We start from the raw sequence: 19,928 nt of genomic DNA, 5'->3' as shown, positions 1-19,928 counted from the left end.
TGTGTTAGCTATAAAAAAAATATATTTTATATATATATATGTATTTATATATATATATTTATGCAGCTACTATGTGCATTAAACAATATTTCTAAATGAATCTGTAGGGATTGCAACACATTTAATGTTTATTTAGGCAAGAGGTGCACTGGAACCAATCAATGAACGATGTCGTTCTCAAGAGATCTGTGACAGACTGGCAAGAGATATAAATGGCAACATTTCCCCACCCTGTTGTCTGTGTCCCGTGGCGGTTTCCCCCTGCAGCATCAGCCAGACGCATCCACCACTTCCGATTCAGTCCACCTTTCAGGGATGTAAGTGATATTCCTGAAACTAACAGCCAAATCCCTCAGCACAGTCCCTCAGAAATAAGCCCCATTGAGTTCCAAGGGAGTTACTTCCAAGTGAGTGGTGCATAGCACTGCAGCCTCAGTTCACATTTGTGAACATTGAAACTTAATATTAGTCCAATTTCACTATATACTCCAGCTGGACAGCCCAATTTTCACCATAGTGAAAAACCTTCCTGCTTTTCTTTTCTTCAAAAACAAAACTCTCTAGTGCTCTCTAGTGCTTTGTCAACTATAGAACTATAGTTGTGATAATAATAATAATAATTAAAGAAATCACAGTTCAAGGGATATACGCCTACAGGATACAAGAAACACTCTGCTATTTCCAGATATATATCATGTCTAAGGGACGGAGAAAAGTCAAAAACTGAATTACTCGTGGAAGTATAGAAAATTGCTAAGCTATGTTATCTGCATCAGATTGATCTCACCAGCAGCCTTGTCGATGATGACCATCGTCTCCAGGCATGAAAGGGTACCCATTGGTAACAGTTTAAAAAACAACACACCACTGTGCTGGATCAAATAGGGAAGCACTGTTCGGAACCAAAGCTTTTTTATACATTTCCTGGATTGCTCTACATCTCCTAAACCTAAGCCAAGAACATGGCAATTGTGTCCATTATTCTCATACTGTAGGTGTTTTGGAGGTGACTGAAGGAAGTGATTAAAATATTGTATGCCAATTTGCTCTGGGGAAAAAAATCCCTGTGGAAAGGGTAACCGGGTATCAATATATACTTTTTCTTCCTTGGAAAAGTTTATCCAGAAATCCGTTTTGTCTCTCTCCGGTCTCAGCAGTTTAGATTTCCTTTTTTTTAACAAGAGGCAGAGTAAATGTCTTACACCTGTAGGCCAGTACTGGTGATCTGCCTTAAAAATAATCCTAGCACTGCTCTGATACAATGAAGCCTTCTTTCTCGCCAACGGGTTCCACTTCAGCATACGCAGGGTGTCCAGAACCTCTCCGAAATTTCATGGCAGGCCACCTGCTCGGACGACGCTAGAATAGGAGACACAAAACAAGGAAGTCAGATTCTTGGAATAGTGCTGTGCCATTGCTAAGCCTATTCCTATACATATCTATGTAGAAATACAGGGTTGGGTCCAGATTTACCCTGGAGCAACTGTGCTGATGGAAGTGGTCTTCTCTGCCCCCTCCTTCCCACAGCAGCCCCTCCAGCCCCCTGAAAATGCTACAGAGTTCCAGGAGACCCTCTGTGGGATGTGTGTGTGTGTGGGGGGGAGAGAAAGTCCCCAATACTGGGCAGAGGGCCTTCTGCAGATGGAACCCTTATTTATTATTACATTTATATACCGCCCCACAGCCGAAGCTCTCTGGGTGGTTCACAAAAGTTAAAGCAGTAAACATTAAAAACCCTTCCTCTCGCTGAAGGTACTTTCCTCTTATGGAGGACAGGACCTGGATCCAATCCATAATTTTTCTACAGACTGACATAATTGGACCATCCTAAATGAAAACAAAACTAGGAACAAGACTGGCAGATTGAAGTTTCAGATCACGAGTGGCATGAATCACTTTTGACTATGTGCACGGCAATCCTATACATCCAGATTAGGCAGATGTCAGGCCTGTTTTTTTACTATGACCTGAAGTTCTGCCAACCAGAACCAGGTCCAAAGGGCATATACTCAGAATTAAAGAACAGGGAGCCGCTGAGCACATTTGGAAGCCCACCCCATCCTGGAAAATAGCCTCTTGGAATTCCTTCTTGCAGCCTTTACTGGATAAGATCCCAGAATACCCTGTTAAGCAGATCATGAGTTATCGATTGGGAAATAAATCTAACCCTATTACCTTATGTTAATGCCCTGGAAAATTAAAGATACTTTATTCTGAATCAGGGCCTTTAAAGCCAATAAAACGTCCAAGACCATTTTATTTAGTGTTGATTTATGAAAAATTGCCCTGTTAATTTCTGTTGTACTGACATAATACTATGGATAATGTTATTTTGTTCCAGCCTGGATGAGCTTTTGACAAAAAACTGATTGATTGATTGAATCTGGATACACACACACACACACACACACACACGAAAGTCCTATGGCACTTAAAAATTTATGGGTTTATTGTAGCATAAGCTCTGATCAAGCGAGCTCTAGTCTGTGGAAATAGATCTGTTAATCACTAAGGTGCCACAAGACAATGGGCCTGATCAGAGTTATAGGGCATTAGGGCATCATCAGACAAGTGTTTTCTTGCACACTCGTTACTGGGCACTCACATTTTTTTGCGAGTTTATTCAGAATGTCGTCTGCGTCCTGTGCACCTCCCGCCCCATCTAATATTCTTCACATGACAAAAAAAGTCCCTGGTAAATCTGAATTATTTTTTAGACAGAACTTGCTGCTATCTCCTGCTGTGTGCAGGAGAGGCAGCGCGATCAAAATGGCTCACTGAATGGGCCACGTGTGTGTTGTTTACTTCCGCTTTTGAAAAAGGAAGTAATGAGGAACAAATGCACGGGCAGAGAAGCGAAGGTAAGGAAACATGATTTCCCCCCATGTGATGATGCTGATAGTCATGCTTAAGTCCCACTGAAATGCTTAGGTCCCACTGACTAAATTATTGTACTGATTTCAAGGAGACTGAATTGTGCTGAATTTCTCTGGATTGAAGCTTCTGTTTTGTATTTGATGTAAAAGACTACCATGACTTCCCTTCTGGAATAGAATCAAGCTGGTACAGGTCCACGTGGAAATTATTACAACTGCACAGTGGTTCTCACTAATATCAATGGGTCTTAACAGTTTAGCATGCTTTCTAACCTCAACTGATGTGATATCTCTCTCTTTGTTGCCTTGTTAAAATGACTTTCTACTTTCCGTATCCAGTCACTGTGTTTACTTCATACATCTGCTCAAGCTGCCTCATGCCAAAATAAGTTATTTGTTAAGATATCAGATACTGGCTCCTTAGTTTTCTTCTGATGCAGACTAACAATGCTAATTTGCTGTGCTGTAATGTTCAAGGGAGTTAAATGCATGGGACAAATGTGCATTGACTAGGAGATGGATTAGAAAAGCTCTGAGCACCTTTGAAGCTTAATTCTATGAACCCTGTCTAACAACATAACTTCCATCTGATTCTAGATTTTCAGCAAAGGTGCCAAGAAAGAAACACATTATTTGCTTTCAGTGTTATCCTATATATGTCTTCTTAGAAACAAGTCCCATTGCGTTCTGTAGGACTCACTTCTAGGATTGCAGCCTTAAAGCTATCTTTCCTGGTGTTGCAAAGCAGAAAGAGAAACTCTCAGTTTATGTACGAAGGAATATAGTGTAAACAACATCTGATATCAAAGAAGCAAATCATTGTTCAAGTTACTAAAAACACCTGGCTTAAACCACCACCACCAAAAAGTGCAGCTTTCTGCATAGTTACTTCTCATGCTTGCAATGAGAAATGTCGTCTTCTTTTAAATTTTTGCTTGTCAAGTTCCCCATTACTAACAAGGTAAGGAAAAAGAAGGGCTTTAAATGTACCTCTCAACAACAAAAGCGTGACAAATGCTATTAGTTCACTTGACTGGGTTGCTGACCCAGACTCAAGTGTGAAAATATTTCGGTTATTAATGGATAGAACAACAACAACAAAAGTTAATTGGCCTTGTGAGATCTGCAGCTCATCAACCTACTGCAGCTGCCCAGGAGTATCCTAATGAATTTCTTCCCAGCATCTACGATACTAAAAAGGAAAAAGGAGGAGAAAGAGACCAAATTCCACATCATAGTCACTAGTCTTTTTAGCTCTTCTCACTTGAAATACAGATTGTAAACATTTTAAAAACAAACTAAAGCTTGCTCCATTAAAGGCACAACCCTATGCCATGGTGGTTGGGGAATGCTGGGAGTTGTAGGACTTTCTGTCAAAACATGCATAGGATTGCATCACATTTCCAATTAAAACGGACGCCAGCTAGAGGTGTGGCAAAGGATCTCTGCCTGAAGCATTAGCACAGCCTTCCTCTGGTGCCTTCCAGATGTTTTGGATTACAGCTTCCAGCATTCCTGATCACTGGCCATGCTAGCAGGGCCTGTTGGAAGATGACAACCAAAACACCACTTCCAAAACACTGGAGGGCACCAGGTTGGGGGAGTGCGCTTTAGAGAGCTGCTGTTAGCCAGGCTATCCAGCACTGTGCTAGATAGGACAATGGTTTGACTCATTGTAAAGCAATTTCACATGTTCATATTTCTGGAAGGAGAGAGTTTATAGCTGAATGTCCCAAAGCCCTTTGCAACTCAGAGCAATCATTCCATACTGCTGCAATTTAGGAAGTGCCCTGAATGCCCACAGAATATATTAAAATCAGCTAGTTTCCTTTGTCTAGTTTTTTTTTAAGATGCAATCAATCCCTTTCCTGAAACTGAACATTCCTCTCATTTTTCTATATCTTCCTATGCTTTTAAGTGTCTAGATGCCTTTGAAACAGAAATGAGCTATTTCGTATTTACTCTTTCAAAACTAAATCAGTGCGTTTGCTTATCTAGCCATATATTCACTGCTAGCACAATACCAGGCAAACACAGCATTGCCTGAAAAGAGAACCCTGATCTAACTGAGAGGATCTGCCGAAAAAATTCTAAAACCCTTTAAAAATGCAATGCTATACCTGTCTTCTCAGTAGGAATCCCCAGTGAGTACAATGGGACTTACTTCTGGATATGTCAGTATAGGATTGCAGCAGAATATTACTTCTAAAACAAAGAGACCAATCTTTACATCTCTCTCTCTCTCTCTCTCTCTCTCTCTCTCTGTGTGTGTGTGTGTGTGTGTGTGTGTGTGTGTGTGAGTGTGTGTGTGTGAGAGAGAGAGAGAGAGAGAGAGAGAGAGAGAGAGAGAGAGTTTGTAGATAGAAACATACCTAGGAAAAGCAACTAAAGTCAATGGGGGAAGTTTTATGTGGTTTTGGAAGCACAAGAATCCATTAAGGAGGTGAAAATGCTTTGAATGCTGTGAGAAAACAAGGAGTGGGAGTCATCTGTTATGCACACGCCACAAGGAGATAAAGATTAGGGATAAGTGATGAAGGAGAAGATTGGTTATAGAATGACTGAACAGATGTGCTCACTGGGGTATAATGACTTTTACATATTGCACAAGCACAAGAATGTGGAGATATTGGCATTTAATGTCTGCTTTTCTCTGGCTTTTGAAGAAACTGAGAAGCATATTGTTATGCCTTACAAGAGGCTGTATAATTTTTATGTATGCCGATAATGCACTATATTTCACCTATTACAAGAATTCAGTTACAGCAACTATGAGCGCTGTGCATTCTCTGATTCAATGTGAGTTTGCTGAGACTCTAAATAATCTCTTTATATGCATTTCCTTCCATGAACTTGTTTCACAATAAGCTCATAATGTCTGCAGTGCAGATTATTTCAGAGACCTGTTGTTTCAGCTATCCAGGTGCACAGTAAGAGTGTCTGAAACAATTCTGCATGTTGTGAAAATTGCCAAGCCAGAAATTAGCAGTTTATCGCGAAAGATCTCCATTATACTAAGCATCTTTTGTCACTGACTGTGTGTGGAAAAATAAAAATTATGAAGACCTTCACTAGATTAGTAACATTTTTACTACAGTGTTACTAGATATGTCCTCATGATAACTTGCTGCGTTACAATATTTTTTTAAAGAACAGGAATATGATAGAAGTAGGAAAGAGACAAACAAAAAACACTGATAGTGTTTCAGTATAACTAATACCACGGATTTTTCTCGTGTGCGCCCCTGCTCCCCGCTCCTAGAATCATGAAGTCTCCAGACAAACTCTAAAGCAAGGTGGCAACTTCAGGAGGTCCAGGGGCCATTCTCCCCCCTGGAGACCCCGCTTCCTTGCAGGTGCCAAAAAATGACAAAGTAATTATATTTTTATATATGGCATCCACAATGGCTGTAGAACACCGAAAGGGTGAAAACGAATTTGTTTGCAAGCTAATTTTGACCCCTTTGGTGTCTCATAGCCATTATGAACACCATTCCTTGCCCCATTTTGCTTTATTAATTCATGTGTAGTGTGGATCACATGTGGCCCATGGGCTGTGTGATGCCTACCCCAGAAGGGTCTACAATGTCAGATGAAAGAATTGTGCAGATTCCAGTAAGACACTAAAGGTGGCCTGCCTTGTTTGACAAGATGCACAACCATGTCAAAAGGCCCCCTTTTGATGCACCTTTTGAAGTGGACAAATATTCAGGTCAGTTCTAGTTAGCAGTCTTATCAGTAATAGTGGTACCCTGGGGACTGGTTGGTAGAGACCCCAAGAACACATAGAATGTCGCTGCCTTGTTCATGGCCTTTATCTAGTAGAGTTTCCCAAACAAATAGATTGTAATGGATGTTATCCATGTGAAGTCTCATTGCTTTCTACAAGACATGTTTTACAACACAATCCTATGCACTGATGAAAGGCCCACTGAGTTCAATTCGACTTAATCCCACGTAACTGTGTTTAGGATTGCACTGTCCTACTGAAATCAATCAGTACTTAAATTGGCATACATCACACCCCTTACTAATAATCTCTACTGCTTCACTCTGCTATGATTCTTTAAAAAAATAGAATTAGCTATCTCTATCTCCATCGCACAATGATATCCAAACTCTTGTAATGAAATTCTACTAAAGATGGTGCATGTCCAACTTGAAATATGGCCTAATTAGTAGACCACATCAGTCCTTCTCCCTGCCAGATGATTACCATCATGCAAGGTAGATGAGCCTGTCAGCTCTGATCCTGACTTCATGACCCCATTGCTAGTCCTGCATCCTCACGGATCCCATGATGTTTTGGAGACTCAACTTCTGCAGTAGGGAGCCCCTTCTATTTGGGTAAGCTGCTGTACAATTTAGAACCGTGGCCTTCTTGGGTTTTAAGTAGCTCAGAGTGCCTATTTATTTATTACATTTTTATATCACCAAAGCTCTCTACTGAAGTAGAAAAGGCTCCTTGTGATAGTGATGAGAGGGAAGGGGCAATGGGCTCCCCATAGGTATAAGAACATAAGAAGAGCCTGGCTAGATCAGACCAAGAGTCTATCTAGTCCAGCTTTGACCACACAGCTGTCAACCAGGAACCCACAAGCAGGACATGGTGCATCTGCTTCCTTGTTCACTATGGGAACAAGGAATGCTGGCCTAGATAGGAGTCTTATGTTCCTATGCTCTAACCTCATGGAAGAAGAGCAGGGAATAATAATAATAATAATAATAATAATAATAATAATAATAATAATAATAATAATTTTCTTACCCGCCTCTCCGAATGGATCGAGGAGGGGAACAACAGCAATCATAAAATACTGATTAGAAACATAGCATACACTGTTAGAAACAGCCTAAAAGCATCCTAAAATTCTACTGGATAGGCCTGCCAGAAGAGATCAGTCTTGATAGCTTTCTTGAATGCTAAAAGACTGTCAAGCTGACAAGTCTCCTTCGGCAGGCTATTCCACAGTCTGGGAGCAGCAGAAGAGAAGGTCCTCTGGGTATAAAAATAATAAATAAATGAAACGTTAAAAACTTTCTTACAGGAACTAGCAATTGTGCACATCTTGCTGTCACCCATGACTGTGTCTGGATTTGGACTATTTAAACTCTCGTATAGGAACTCGGATATTTAATAATTAAACAAACAAACAAACAATCCCCTGAAAAAATGGATATTGTGAATATGCAATAAATGCACCTTGACTTAGATAAATTATTTCTGCCACTATTGATAAGCCTGTGCACTAACCAAATACTAATCTGTGGATCATGGCACGGTCTTATTAATGTGGTGAGCTATTACCAAGAAGATGAATCAAAGACAGAGTCTACTTGGCCTTAGCAATTATTCATAGAAGTCCATGATTCTCCAAAACCTGTCACTTAACACATTGTGTGGGGGAAAAGGTCATGCTCAAGTGCACTGCTGTTTCACTAGCTTGAGATACAGGCCCTGCTGGTTATCATACAGTCCAGCTAAAGGCCATGCGGTGTAAATCAAATAAAAACAATAACAACACGACAGCAAAAGACAAATGCCAGTGCTTCTCAGGACTCAGAGTATTTCAGAGTTCCAGTTTACAGGAAGCAGACCAGCCTCTGACCAGGGAATAGCCTGTAGCCTTGGTGATCCATTATGGTAAATGCAGCTCACCTCAATAAAGAAGAGACTGGCTGAGGATGTCGGATGGTGGTACATGTAAACTGTCACAAGTATTGCTGCTGCTACAATCAGGACCAGTATGAAAATGCCAACAATTAAGCCAGTGTGAAGAGTTCCACCTTTTTTCTCTGCTGCACTATCATCCGTTGAGGCTGTAAGGAAAGTGTATGGATTAAGCATGGCAAGATTTCATTTTATTTCCCCATTTTTTCCACACATGTAGAAAGATATTGCGCTAGAAAATTGACGTGTTCCTTTTCCTGTGCTGTATGCTCTTATTATGGCAACCAACAAGAAGTCAATTTCCAGATCTTTTATTATTTCTAGCTTAATAAACAATATTAATATCTACCTTTCAAAACGTAATGTAGGCATTCTAGAGTTTCCAAATTAAACCACATAATGAATCTACTTTTCGCTTTCCCACTAATGTATTCAGACTTGCCTACAGACATGCATTAATTGAGTGTTATTTTCAAAGCTGTATGTCATCATCATGTCTCTTAGCCTTCAAGTTAAGAGCTGTCATGAATTCTTCTGAGGAAGCGTCAATAAAATCTGGAAAGCACGGAGCATCATTTCCAAAGTTCTGTTCTATTGTGGAGCAGATGGATATTAAATGCCCTCAAATATTTTGATCTGAAGAGAGCCTAAATACCATATAAAAATATTGCTGAAAGCCATCATTTTGCTAAGCTTTATTGCACCGTGTTCCATGTTGTAACACGTTGACAAAGGAGAAAGGGACAAATCAGAGCAAGTGTGTCCTACGGCAAACAATCTCTTCGCAAACGACCCAACTAAAACATCAATTAACACTCTTTTCATTTAGTTTAGTACATTTAGTTAGTTTGTTAGCATTGAGGTGCAGATGGCTAAGAACAATTCCAGTTTTGGACAGTCCAGACAATTGAAATAATTTCTAAAAAATAACAGTGGATTGGTCGGCCTCTTATGGCATAAATAAAAATACCGCTCAAACATTTAATTCAACATTGTCGGATAATAGAAGAGAAGAGGCATGAAAAGAAGGTTGGAGTGCTGAGTAAATATTGTAAATATTCAAACTCAGCATCCATCTTGAGAGCCTAAAAGGACACTACTTGGGACAAATCTATCTTGGTTTGAAACTAGGTCGACAACTGAGAGTTGTAGCCAGTCACGGCTCCCTGATGAGTATGCCTGAATGAAATACATTTCAAGAGTAACATCCAATCCCAGATAGGTAACCACCAGGAGTCAGAGGCCAGAACACAGATGTTCTAGCCTTGGAATCTGACCAGCCTGTTACAGGTATAAATCTAAATGCTGTAGTGTGGTGGCATGGTCTTTTGATGGTATATTTGTGATTCGCCACTGAGATGTTGTTCCTAAGTAGTCATTGAAGTGGAGACAAGTGCATTTTCGGGGAGTTCAAAATTTACAGTCTGGAACTCATTAGATTGCCCTTCCCATTGCACCAATATGCGCAAGTTAAATGTCTCCACAGTAGAAGGAGTGAAATCAAATCAAATTCATTTTGTGTATACAGCCTATATCTAAAAGCCTTTGCCTCAAGCATGTTTTGGCTTAGGAGTACCCTAAAGTAACCATTAATTCCTGAGAGAGGCAATTAGCCAATTTAGATTGCCAGGCCTTCAACAGAGAACACAGATATGTATCAGCCAGCAACAATGGTCATGTGGTTGTTTAAATGGCCATCCATGCTTGCTGATGTCTCAGCAGTTGGGAAATCAACCTCCAAACATAGAATAGCATTGGCCCTGAAGATGCAAGCAAGTATTACAAGTTCTATTCATAAGAGATTCAGGCCACAGATATCGTAGATAATTCCAGATTTAAAAATGAAAAAAACAAAAACAACCAACCAACCAAACACTAGGGCTGTGCACGGACCCCCCCCCCCCCCCGAACTGCTTCGTGGCCTGATCCAGAACTTTCAGATCTGGCTGAACCACTTTTGGTCGATCCGACCCTCCCCTGCTTCACTCCGCAGAGCGAGATCCAGAGGGGCGGATCGAGATTTTGCCCCCCTTCCCTACTTACTTGCCTGTGTTGTGGGCAGCAAAGGCAGCTAAGTGGGGAAGGGGGGACAAAATGGGGGCTGAATAAGATGCCCTCCCCCCTTACCTGGCACTGCCGCTGTTGCCGCATGGACTGCGGTGGCGGAGCCAGGTAAGCCCCCTCCCCTCCACTTACCTGCCTCCGTTGCAGTCCCGCGCTGGCTTCAACTGAGGCCAGACCACGACAGACACAGGTAAGCCCCCTTCCCCCCCACTTACCTGCATTTGGAGCTCCAGATGGAGGTGAACCGCTTCGCCTCGATCTGCAGCTCCCCCAACCCGATTTGGATCCGCCTTTCGCGGAGGCTAATTGGGACGCTCCGCTCCCGCTTCTACGACCCGAAACGGAGAGGAGCAGAGCCCCAACAAAAACCCATTAGCCAGAAAGTAAGAACTATAATGCAAATCACATTTGTTCTAAGATTCATAGTATTTAGTATCCGGGTTGTAAATAAGAATTACATCATTTCCAGACAATATCCATGATGATAGCTTGTCAATATTTCTTCTAGCCTCCACTTATTAAGCACTGGATCAGCATGCCAAATGCAAAAGTGTGTGTGTACGTGTGTATTTAAATGTTAAGGGGTGGAACTAACAAGTGATTTGCATAACTGAAGTTCCAGAAATTGATAGTCTCAAGGTGAAAAATGTAATGGGGGAAAATTTCATTCTGTTTGCACAGACAATGAAGACTGGTTGTCAACATTGAGGTATTTTCACTGGCAGCAGATATCTCTCGACAATTTACTTACAGTGATGGAACAGAAGGGATGAAAGACATTTCAGAGCCTTCTTGCAGGTGAAAAGAACTTAGTAAGCGTATTATATTATCTGTTGCTGCCAGCACAATTTACCACTGCTTGGCTTCATGACCCCTCTTCTCCTAATCATCTCTGCATGTTTTCATTTGTATCTAAAGTCACCATAACAGAGAGTGCATAAGTCTTTACAAGGCCTGGCAAACACTGATGATGAACTTTGATACAAAGCAACATGCACAGGATTTGTAGAACTGTTCTACATGTTTCTATTACACACAGGGAAAGGAAAACCTGTATACAAAAGTTCAATCACCAGCAACTCTAGTTAGGCTACACTTATTATTTATTTATTTATTTATTTAGCACCAACAATGTACTTGGTGCTGTACAGAATATACAAATAAAACAGCAATACCTTGCCTAGAGGCTTACAGTCTAAAATCACATTAAAACACCTTGGCCAGTTCTACACCTATAAAGCCTTACATAGCTTAGGACCACAATACCTGAACGAACCCCTCTCCAGACATGAACCTACCCGTACACTGCACTCAACATCTAAGGTCCTCCTCCGAGTGCCTACTCCGAGGGAAGCAAGGGAGAGGGCCTTTTCAGTGGTGGCCCCCCAATTATGGAATGATCTCCCCGATGAGGCTCGCCTGGCGCCAACATGGTTATATTTTCGGTGCCAGGTCAAGACTTTTCCCTTCTTCCAGGCATTTAACAACATATGCTAAATTTGTTTTTTAATGGACCCCAGAATTGTTGTGGTTTAAATGGATACTATTTTTATACTGTTGTTTTTATATTTTTGATGGTTTTAAATTTTGTATACTTTTAAATGTTCACTGTTTTTAACTTTTGTAAACCACCCAGAGAGCTTTGGCTATGGGGTGGTATATAAATTTAATAAATAAATAAAATAATAATACACCAAGCAGGATATAGCACTATGAAAGTGGTATATTGCATGTGTCAATGGGCCCCAACAACTGTCAATACCGTTATAAACCATTAAAAAGCAGTAGTGTAGATCCTGCCTAGGAAACCGCCCAGAGAGCCCTATCTATGGGAGCGGTATATAAATGCAATAAATAAATAAATAAATAAATAAATAAATAAATAAAATCTACATATGTTCCACCCTGGATGCTGTTCAGAACAAAATCAGTGTAAACTTATCTAGTGCAGACATTTTCTAACTCTGGACTTATGACCACTTTTCAAAACAAAATAAGGTTTTGGCATTTGAACTCAGCAAAGAAAATAAGTAGAAGACCATCTCTTCATGTAATCATGATTTGAATCATCTCTTCATGTAATCTACACACTTTCTGCAGCAGTATTTACAGACAAAAAAATGGTGATTGGTGTAGGAGTATGACGTGAAAAATCCAGCACAAATCCGGACACTTTACACCAATACACTTTTGAGCACACTCCCAAACCCCATGAAACAAAGCTGAAGTGAAAGCAATTTATCAGTGTGACTAGATTATATTTCCTCAAAGTAAAGATTATTAATCTGGGAGGCTTTTCCCCCAGGATGAATGACTTCAGCACTTTCTCTTCTGGCAGAGAATTTAAACAAACTCTTTGTTAAGAGAGTGAGAAAAATAAGGTTTTAAACATGCAGCTCGTCATTTCTAGAAACAAATAGCACCTCATAATGGAAAAGGACTGAACCATTACCATCCAGAAATGGAAAACTCTTGTGATAAACAAAACAATTATATGGCACAAATATTTCTATATTTTTTATTTATGTTTAGCACACAATTACCAGCCTGCTGTCAGGACTAGTATTGAAAAATCATTGACACAAGCCTGTCTGTTTTCAGAAATGAAAGGGTAATATGTGTAACATGTGACAGTCCTGCAAAATGTATTGGTCTTCCTGTCGAGTGGGTGGGGACCAGATTTTACACTGACTGTATACTTATCAGTACATCAAACAGCATTCTCTGTGCTTGGGCACTGCACATTCTAAATATCTTTGTTCAGTCTATCCACCGAACTCTAAAGTCGCTATCTAAAAATGTTCCCCTTGAAAGTGTTGATGTTACTATTGTGGGAACTGAAGGCTACGTTCTCCCCCTGCAGACCCCTTGTAAAGCTTCTCCAGGGGGTTGTAAGGGGAGCCACTGAAGATTGTGAGTTGTATCTGTGTACAATGGGGAGGGGGAAATTGCTGAAACCAGGAACCTTGTGCAAACTGTGCAAGAATCCTCCACCCTGTTTTTGGCAATTCCCCCTCTTCCCTGCAGCCCATATTTTTTGGTAGGTCCCGCAAAACTCTGGAGAGGATTTTGGGAGGGTACAGGAGGACAGAGGGGGAGGAGTCAGTAAGATGTTGCACGAGTTTGTTTTCTGCTTGCACAACACTGGATGTTATCCTATATCAGTATGTTACTTTACTTACAGATATTATCTACAATTGGGCAGCTTCCTTGAGGTAAAAAGTCTGTTTTTCTTCATTTAAATTATCAGGATCAATACGGACACTATTTTCCTAAGTCCTAACATTTTCGGGGCACATAACCGATGCTTTAATAGTATTCCAGGTAGGAAAATATCTTGCTAAATTTTATGCCTAAGTTGTTTTCGCTTGGCAATTCACTTCTAAAAAGTCAGGAAGGCAAGTTTGAAGTTGAAGGATCTCTCCAAATAAGAGTTAGCTACCAGGCAGGACTGGTGATTCCTGCTTTGCTGCTTCTATCAATCAACATTACAATATCAAAAATGCTGATCTGGGAGACACATAGTGAGGAAGCCTGCACTTGAAAAGACAAGAGACATCTGGGTAAATCAGAAGTGACAGTGTCTGGAAGCAAGGAGAAGCAGATAAAAGCAAAGTGGAATTTACTGCAAAAAGCTACTCAGTGCTATTGCAGGTGTTTCATGCTTTTAATTACAGATGATTTCCACCTAAAAAATTAAAAGGTCAGTACAGTTTGACCCCAACTGGCAGTATGATTTAAAATGTAATCAAGTTACTGTGCGATAAATTAGGGCCTTAAATGTTACAGTGTGAAAGGTAGGGCGAAATTATTAAGAAGCCTTTGGCTGGTTCTAATCTGGTATTGACTGCTGTGCTTCCAAAGAGCACAAGTAATGACAGAGCTTCATTGATCAGATATAAGTTACTTCCCCACTTTGATCACAGTTTAATAGAGGATCTATTCTGGAAAAGCTAATGGGTCTTTATTTGTCTGGCTTGGGATTGCCTGTTCTGTCTGATAATCTTACAAAGGCCAGCAAGTAAAAAAAGAGAGGGGGGAAACAGAAGGCTGGCAGCTAGAAAGGTTTTATCAGACCAATCTGAGATCTACAATAATATTCCTTGCATTATTGATGATACATCATGAGCAAAATCTCCCAGTTTAAAAGCAGGGAGTTAGAATTTGGATGAGTCATCGTGCCAAGTGACTTTGCTTCCATGCCACTTTGAAAACTAGTTTGTCTTCTCTGTTCTTTTGTTTTCAGTAGCAAGAAACACCTGACCCCCTCCCCCATGCCACCAGCAAACTGGCTCTCCATAAAATCAGGTTATTCTTTGATTTCTACTTTTGAAATCAAACAGCTTTAATGCCGGAGCTGCCTGCAGATCTTTAGAGAAAAGTGAGGTCATAAACTCTTCCAAGCCAAAAAAAGCCCAGCTAAAATGGAAAAAGAACATTAACCAAAGTGTTTCTAAGCACAGTTCCATGATTGCAATGCCAGCAACCTCTGACCCATAATTCCATGCTGCATAATATGCAACCTCTGCAGGTCAGTAAATGAACCAATCCTTTTGTTCAAATGCTTCAAGCAACAGCTGGGACTCAGGAAATACCCAGAAACTGAATCTGATCCAGTGTATCAGGGATAGGCAACTTGGTGCCCTCCAGATGTTCTGGACTACAACTCCCATCATCCCCACAACATTGCCCATGGTGAGAGCTTTTGGGAGCAGTAGTTCAAAACATATGGAAGGCACCAGGTTACCTATTTCTCACATATATCATGACTGTATCCACTTCTTTACTTTTCGATGATTTGGGAAGAAGGAAGTATATATTAATTATTAAGCCTCCAAAATAGGAAGAAATCTGTTCCTTAAAAAAATTAAAAATCCTACATGATACTGTTTTCCAATATTGCAAATTGCATGCAGCATGCAGCATGCTCTCTTTCGGTGTAGAAAGCAGCAATCAGAACACGCTCTGTGTTAAACACTGTGACCTTTGCTGTGAAACAATCTAGAGATACATAGTGCAGATGAGAAGCAATTAGGGGCTGATTTGCTCCATCTTTGGTGGAGGCGGGAGGGGAGCGTCAGTTCCAAAGCATGAGCGCTGGCAGAAAACAAACAACAGGACTTCAAAAATAAACAACAAAGTCCAAAGAAAATGCAAGAATGAGTTGGAGAGTGAAGCACCCCAACAACATCCCTGAATTTCTGACCCACAAAACCAAGTGATGCAGACTGACAATCCTCCCATGTGGACCTGGAGTGGGAGGCGGGGAAGGAGTGTGTTGCTGCACTGTTGCTATACATTCCGTGGTCTCGGGATCAGCCCAAGACCGCAGAAAAACCGGGGCTAAAGGGGAGGGTGAGAATCCGGGGCAAGGGAGGGATCATCCCTGCCTGATCCTGGGATCACCTGTGCGTCATGTGGATGCACAGGGATGATTCCGGGGATCAACCCGGGATTTTGCCCCATCTAGCTATGGCCTCTGTACAGTTTAAAGATAAAGAACCATAAGGAAGGAGAACAGGAGTCCTTGAAGTAGCTCACCAGTACATCTGGACACAGGTCACATGGTCACAGTCTTCCACACTATAGAACTGTATTTCTATTTAGATTATCATATTTTCTAAGCTTGCATATGTGCAAGCTTAGAAATATATAAATTACAATATGGAACATTTATGGAAATTGGTGTCCTCTTTTTCGGTGGTGCAGTTCCTCTTTTGGGAGGGTTTCATAAGTGGCCACCCAAGATTAGAGCCAGGTCATTGAGGTAGAAATAGGCCTAGGACCTTTAACAGTTCATCAGATGAGAACCTAAGCCAAAATGGAGAGTCAAAACTATATAGTCATGATGACCAGGACTGACAACATTGGTCTCTATTTATCAATGCTTTTTTTAAAAAAAAAATCTGTTTTTTTAACAGAATGGTGCCTCAATATTAACAGGTAAATAGCATTTTTGAACTTCGTTTTCAGAGGTAGGGAAGGCAGGATATATAGTCTAAAAATAATTAATCAATCTCAAATTGGTTTGACTAATTGTGACAATGAGTTATGCATATAATAATAATAAAAAGATTGTACTGAGGAGGGGTCTCTCAGAATGTTTTCCACTGTATTGTTGCACAGATAAGTGGATATATGAAGTGTCTTGGGGGCCAGTACAATGTATTTTTCTGACACAGATTGATGAGGCTCTATGGAATATTAGTTAAGCAATTTGCTGATGTTGTCTGAACAGAAAGAATAGTAGCTCTTACCTCCATTATCTTTTAGGTGTAGAGCTATCTTGGTATCATCTAGAAAAAGAAATTCAAAGCTATTAGAGCAGGGAACTTTATTCATATAATGCTTTATTTGTGATTTTATGATATACCCATTGGACAATTTGGTTTCACATTCACAATGGGCTATACCCCTCAATAATCGTATTACAACGATAAAGTAATTTTAAAATGGTTTGGCAATCTTGATTCATTCTCTTCCCCAAAACCTAGGAACTCGAGTTCTGGGGAGCAGAGTGTCACTTCAAAGAATTCTTCACTACATCATCATAACGCAACAGTCCCAGGGATTCCATGAGGGAAACCATGATAATTAAATGGGGTTTAATTATAATTGACTTATAATTATAATTAACTGCAATTAACAATAAGTTAATTATAATTAACAGTTTTATGTTTACAGTGAAGACATATTTTATATTGCTGACTACTACAGAAAGAGATCAATATTTCTCCCCTCCCACCCAATGATATTATAAATTATACTGCTGTACTGAGAAAAAGAAACAAAGATAGCAAAGCATGAGAAATGGCGAGTGCTTTGCTTCAGTGCTTTTGCATATTTCGTGATTATTTTAGGATCATATAAACATGGGTGAAAATGTTTGCCCATTATGTGGGGTGGGAGAAGGAACATTTCTGTGATTCGAAGGCTGTTGCTCCTTGTCTGCCCGTCTTGGTGAAACAGTATGGCAAGATAGCCAATGGCACTGGAAGAGCAGCAGATATGGGGAACACAGGAGCTTCAATCAACCACAGAGGGGAAAAAGACGTATGCTTGGGGTTGTTGATGGGTATTTGGGATTCCCTAATCACCACCCTGCCCTGTTTTGACTCCAAATATTCATGGGTGAAAATTCAGCTCAGGTCTATACGGGTTTCCATATTGTGGAAAAATCAACTTCTGGCCTACAACACATATAAATGCTTTTATCTCTCTCAGAAGTAACCCTAATCTTTTCTGTATATTTGTATTTGTATTATTTTTGTACGATCGCTTGAGATTGTCAGGACTTAGTTATCATTTGGCACCACTGCACAAACTACAGTATATGCTACCAATTTTAAACTCTTTCACTGTTTTTGCCTATCCGCCACGCCCTGGCACATGGGCGTGCGGGGGCCGTTGCGAGTGGGGGCGGAGAGACGCGGCGCTGGGGGCAAGCTATTGGCGCGCCCTCAGTGGTGCCACTCGGGGGAGGAGTTTTTTCGCCTACTTCACACTGTGAGACAAGGGGGGAGTAATAATTAAGTTAATCTGGCGTTACTGGTCACAATTTTGATTCGGTGGTTATTTGCGGGCATTGTGGGCGAGCATAGGAATGGTGAGCATTCTTTGGCACCGTTAGTGGTGAGGGGTAACGTCTGAGGCTCACAGCTGGGAGCCCTGTGGCAACAGCTGGTGAGATAGGGCTTACCTCTGAGGCCAACCTTTCTCACTCACCCGGAGTTTTGTAACACGGGGGGAGCGACACCGGAAGGCCTACCAACCCCATCCTGGGGAAGCCAGAGGGGGGGTGGAATACAGGCCACACCTCTCTGGCTACGAATGTCTCGCCCGATCCCTTTAAGGCCAGATGGATGGCCAAGATAGGATGCCCGCTTAGGCCTCCACCTCTTGCTGAATTTTCAATAAAAGTGGCCCTTATTTTAAATCCATTTTCTGTTTGTCGTCTCTTTATTTACGCACTCCACTCACGCAATGAGTTTTCTACTAATACTTGTCATTTTGAGCAACCAGTGGGACATTATTAGCAGAGGTATACTGAGAATTAAAGCTCAAAAGCTTGCAATGACAGCTCCTAAACCTTCAGTGTTGCTGTGCTGAATGATAGTCCTTTGCATTAGTAGACTTCCACCTGGTGTTATCTTTGGGGGATTGTGAAGCTTAACTGTTGTGTCTCCGTATATCCCGAAATGCCGTTGACAAAATCCTTTGCAACAACTGCCTACAGTATAGTATATAGTACACAACGTTTTGCCACAGCCTAGCACACATGTCTTCCGCTGTCATTAAAGTAGCATTAATACACTCTTCAGCATCCAAAGAACCTTTAATACTCCCATCTAAGAAATAGAAAGCATGGAGCTCAGAAAACAAAATAAACACACGACAAGAGGGTTTGTTAATTGGTTAATAATGGCATTGTGAGTAATTGAGTTTAATGTTTTATATATGCTTAATTGGAATTTATTTTAGACTGTAATCCTATGGGATTGATGTGTATAATATCCTTCTCCAAACTCTGCACCCTAGATGTCTTAGCCATGCTGGCTGGGAATTATGGGAGTTGTAGTCCCTACACATCTAGAGGGCACCAGGTTGGGAGAGGCTGCTCTACAGACAGATGCTCTATAGACATTCTGCTGATCTGGGATCTCTCTGGATGTCCTATGTTCTGCTGTCCAGAGCCAGGCAGAGCGAGAGGAATACCGGAGGGTTTCACAGCCTTTCCATTCTCTGCTCTGCTGTTTAGAGCTGAGCCCATCCAGCCCACTCACTCACTTAGGGGGCGAGAGACAGTAATCCTCATAGATCTTGTGGATCTATATCTGTCTGTCCCCCCTGGAATGGCCTCTTTTTGCTCTTCCTGACCCCTTCTGAGAAGCTTTTACATCCTTGGAAGAGAATATATATATATATATATATATATATATATATATATATATATATATATATATATGGGGTCAGATTCCCGCCCTCAGGGTCGGAGCTGTGTCTGACACCATCTCAGAAGAAATAAGATTGCTCTGGTTTTTTTTGTTTTTTTTAAAAAAAGAATTTTCTTTGTAAACTGCTTAGAGATTTATTTATTTTAAAAAAAGTGGTAAGCAGTATATAAATCAAATAAATTAGTAAACAAACAAAAAATGTTTGCTACCATCTCATGAATACAGGTGTGGTGCTTGATATTTCCCCCGTATGATTTCAAGACAAATGAGATAAAGCAGTGGTTTTTTAAACTAAATACCTTCAGAGACCACTTTCAAAGGACTGGAGGGGATTCTGTGGGAAGGAGGAGGCAGGGAATTCTG

At 40.8% G+C, this 19,928-nt stretch overlaps 1 protein-coding gene across 1 annotated transcript in view; it reads right to left on the bottom strand.

Moving 5' to 3' along the window:
• Positions 1 to 786: 786 nt before the first annotated feature.
• PLXDC2 (plexin domain containing 2) overlaps positions 787 to 19,928 on the bottom strand; it is a 283,339-nt gene continuing 264,197 nt past the window's right edge. Inside the window, exons 12-14 of the mRNA XM_063127724.1 lie at positions 16,869 to 16,907; positions 8,536 to 8,696; positions 787 to 1,359 (exon numbers count right to left, since the gene is read on the bottom strand). Coding sequence (XP_062983794.1) covers positions 1,243 to 1,359; positions 8,536 to 8,696; positions 16,869 to 16,907 — 317 coding nt within the window. The 3' untranslated portion in view covers positions 787 to 1,242. The remainder of the gene's footprint in view (positions 1,360 to 8,535; positions 8,697 to 16,868; positions 16,908 to 19,928) is intronic.

This window comes from Elgaria multicarinata, chromosome 1 (genome assembly GCF_023053635.1).
Source record: "Elgaria multicarinata webbii isolate HBS135686 ecotype San Diego chromosome 1, rElgMul1.1.pri, whole genome shotgun sequence".
In the NCBI taxonomy this organism is placed as follows: domain Eukaryota; kingdom Metazoa; phylum Chordata; class Lepidosauria; order Squamata; family Anguidae; genus Elgaria; species Elgaria multicarinata.
The sequence above is the reverse complement of the archived record's forward strand: the minus strand, read 5'-3'. Positions and strand labels throughout refer to the sequence as shown.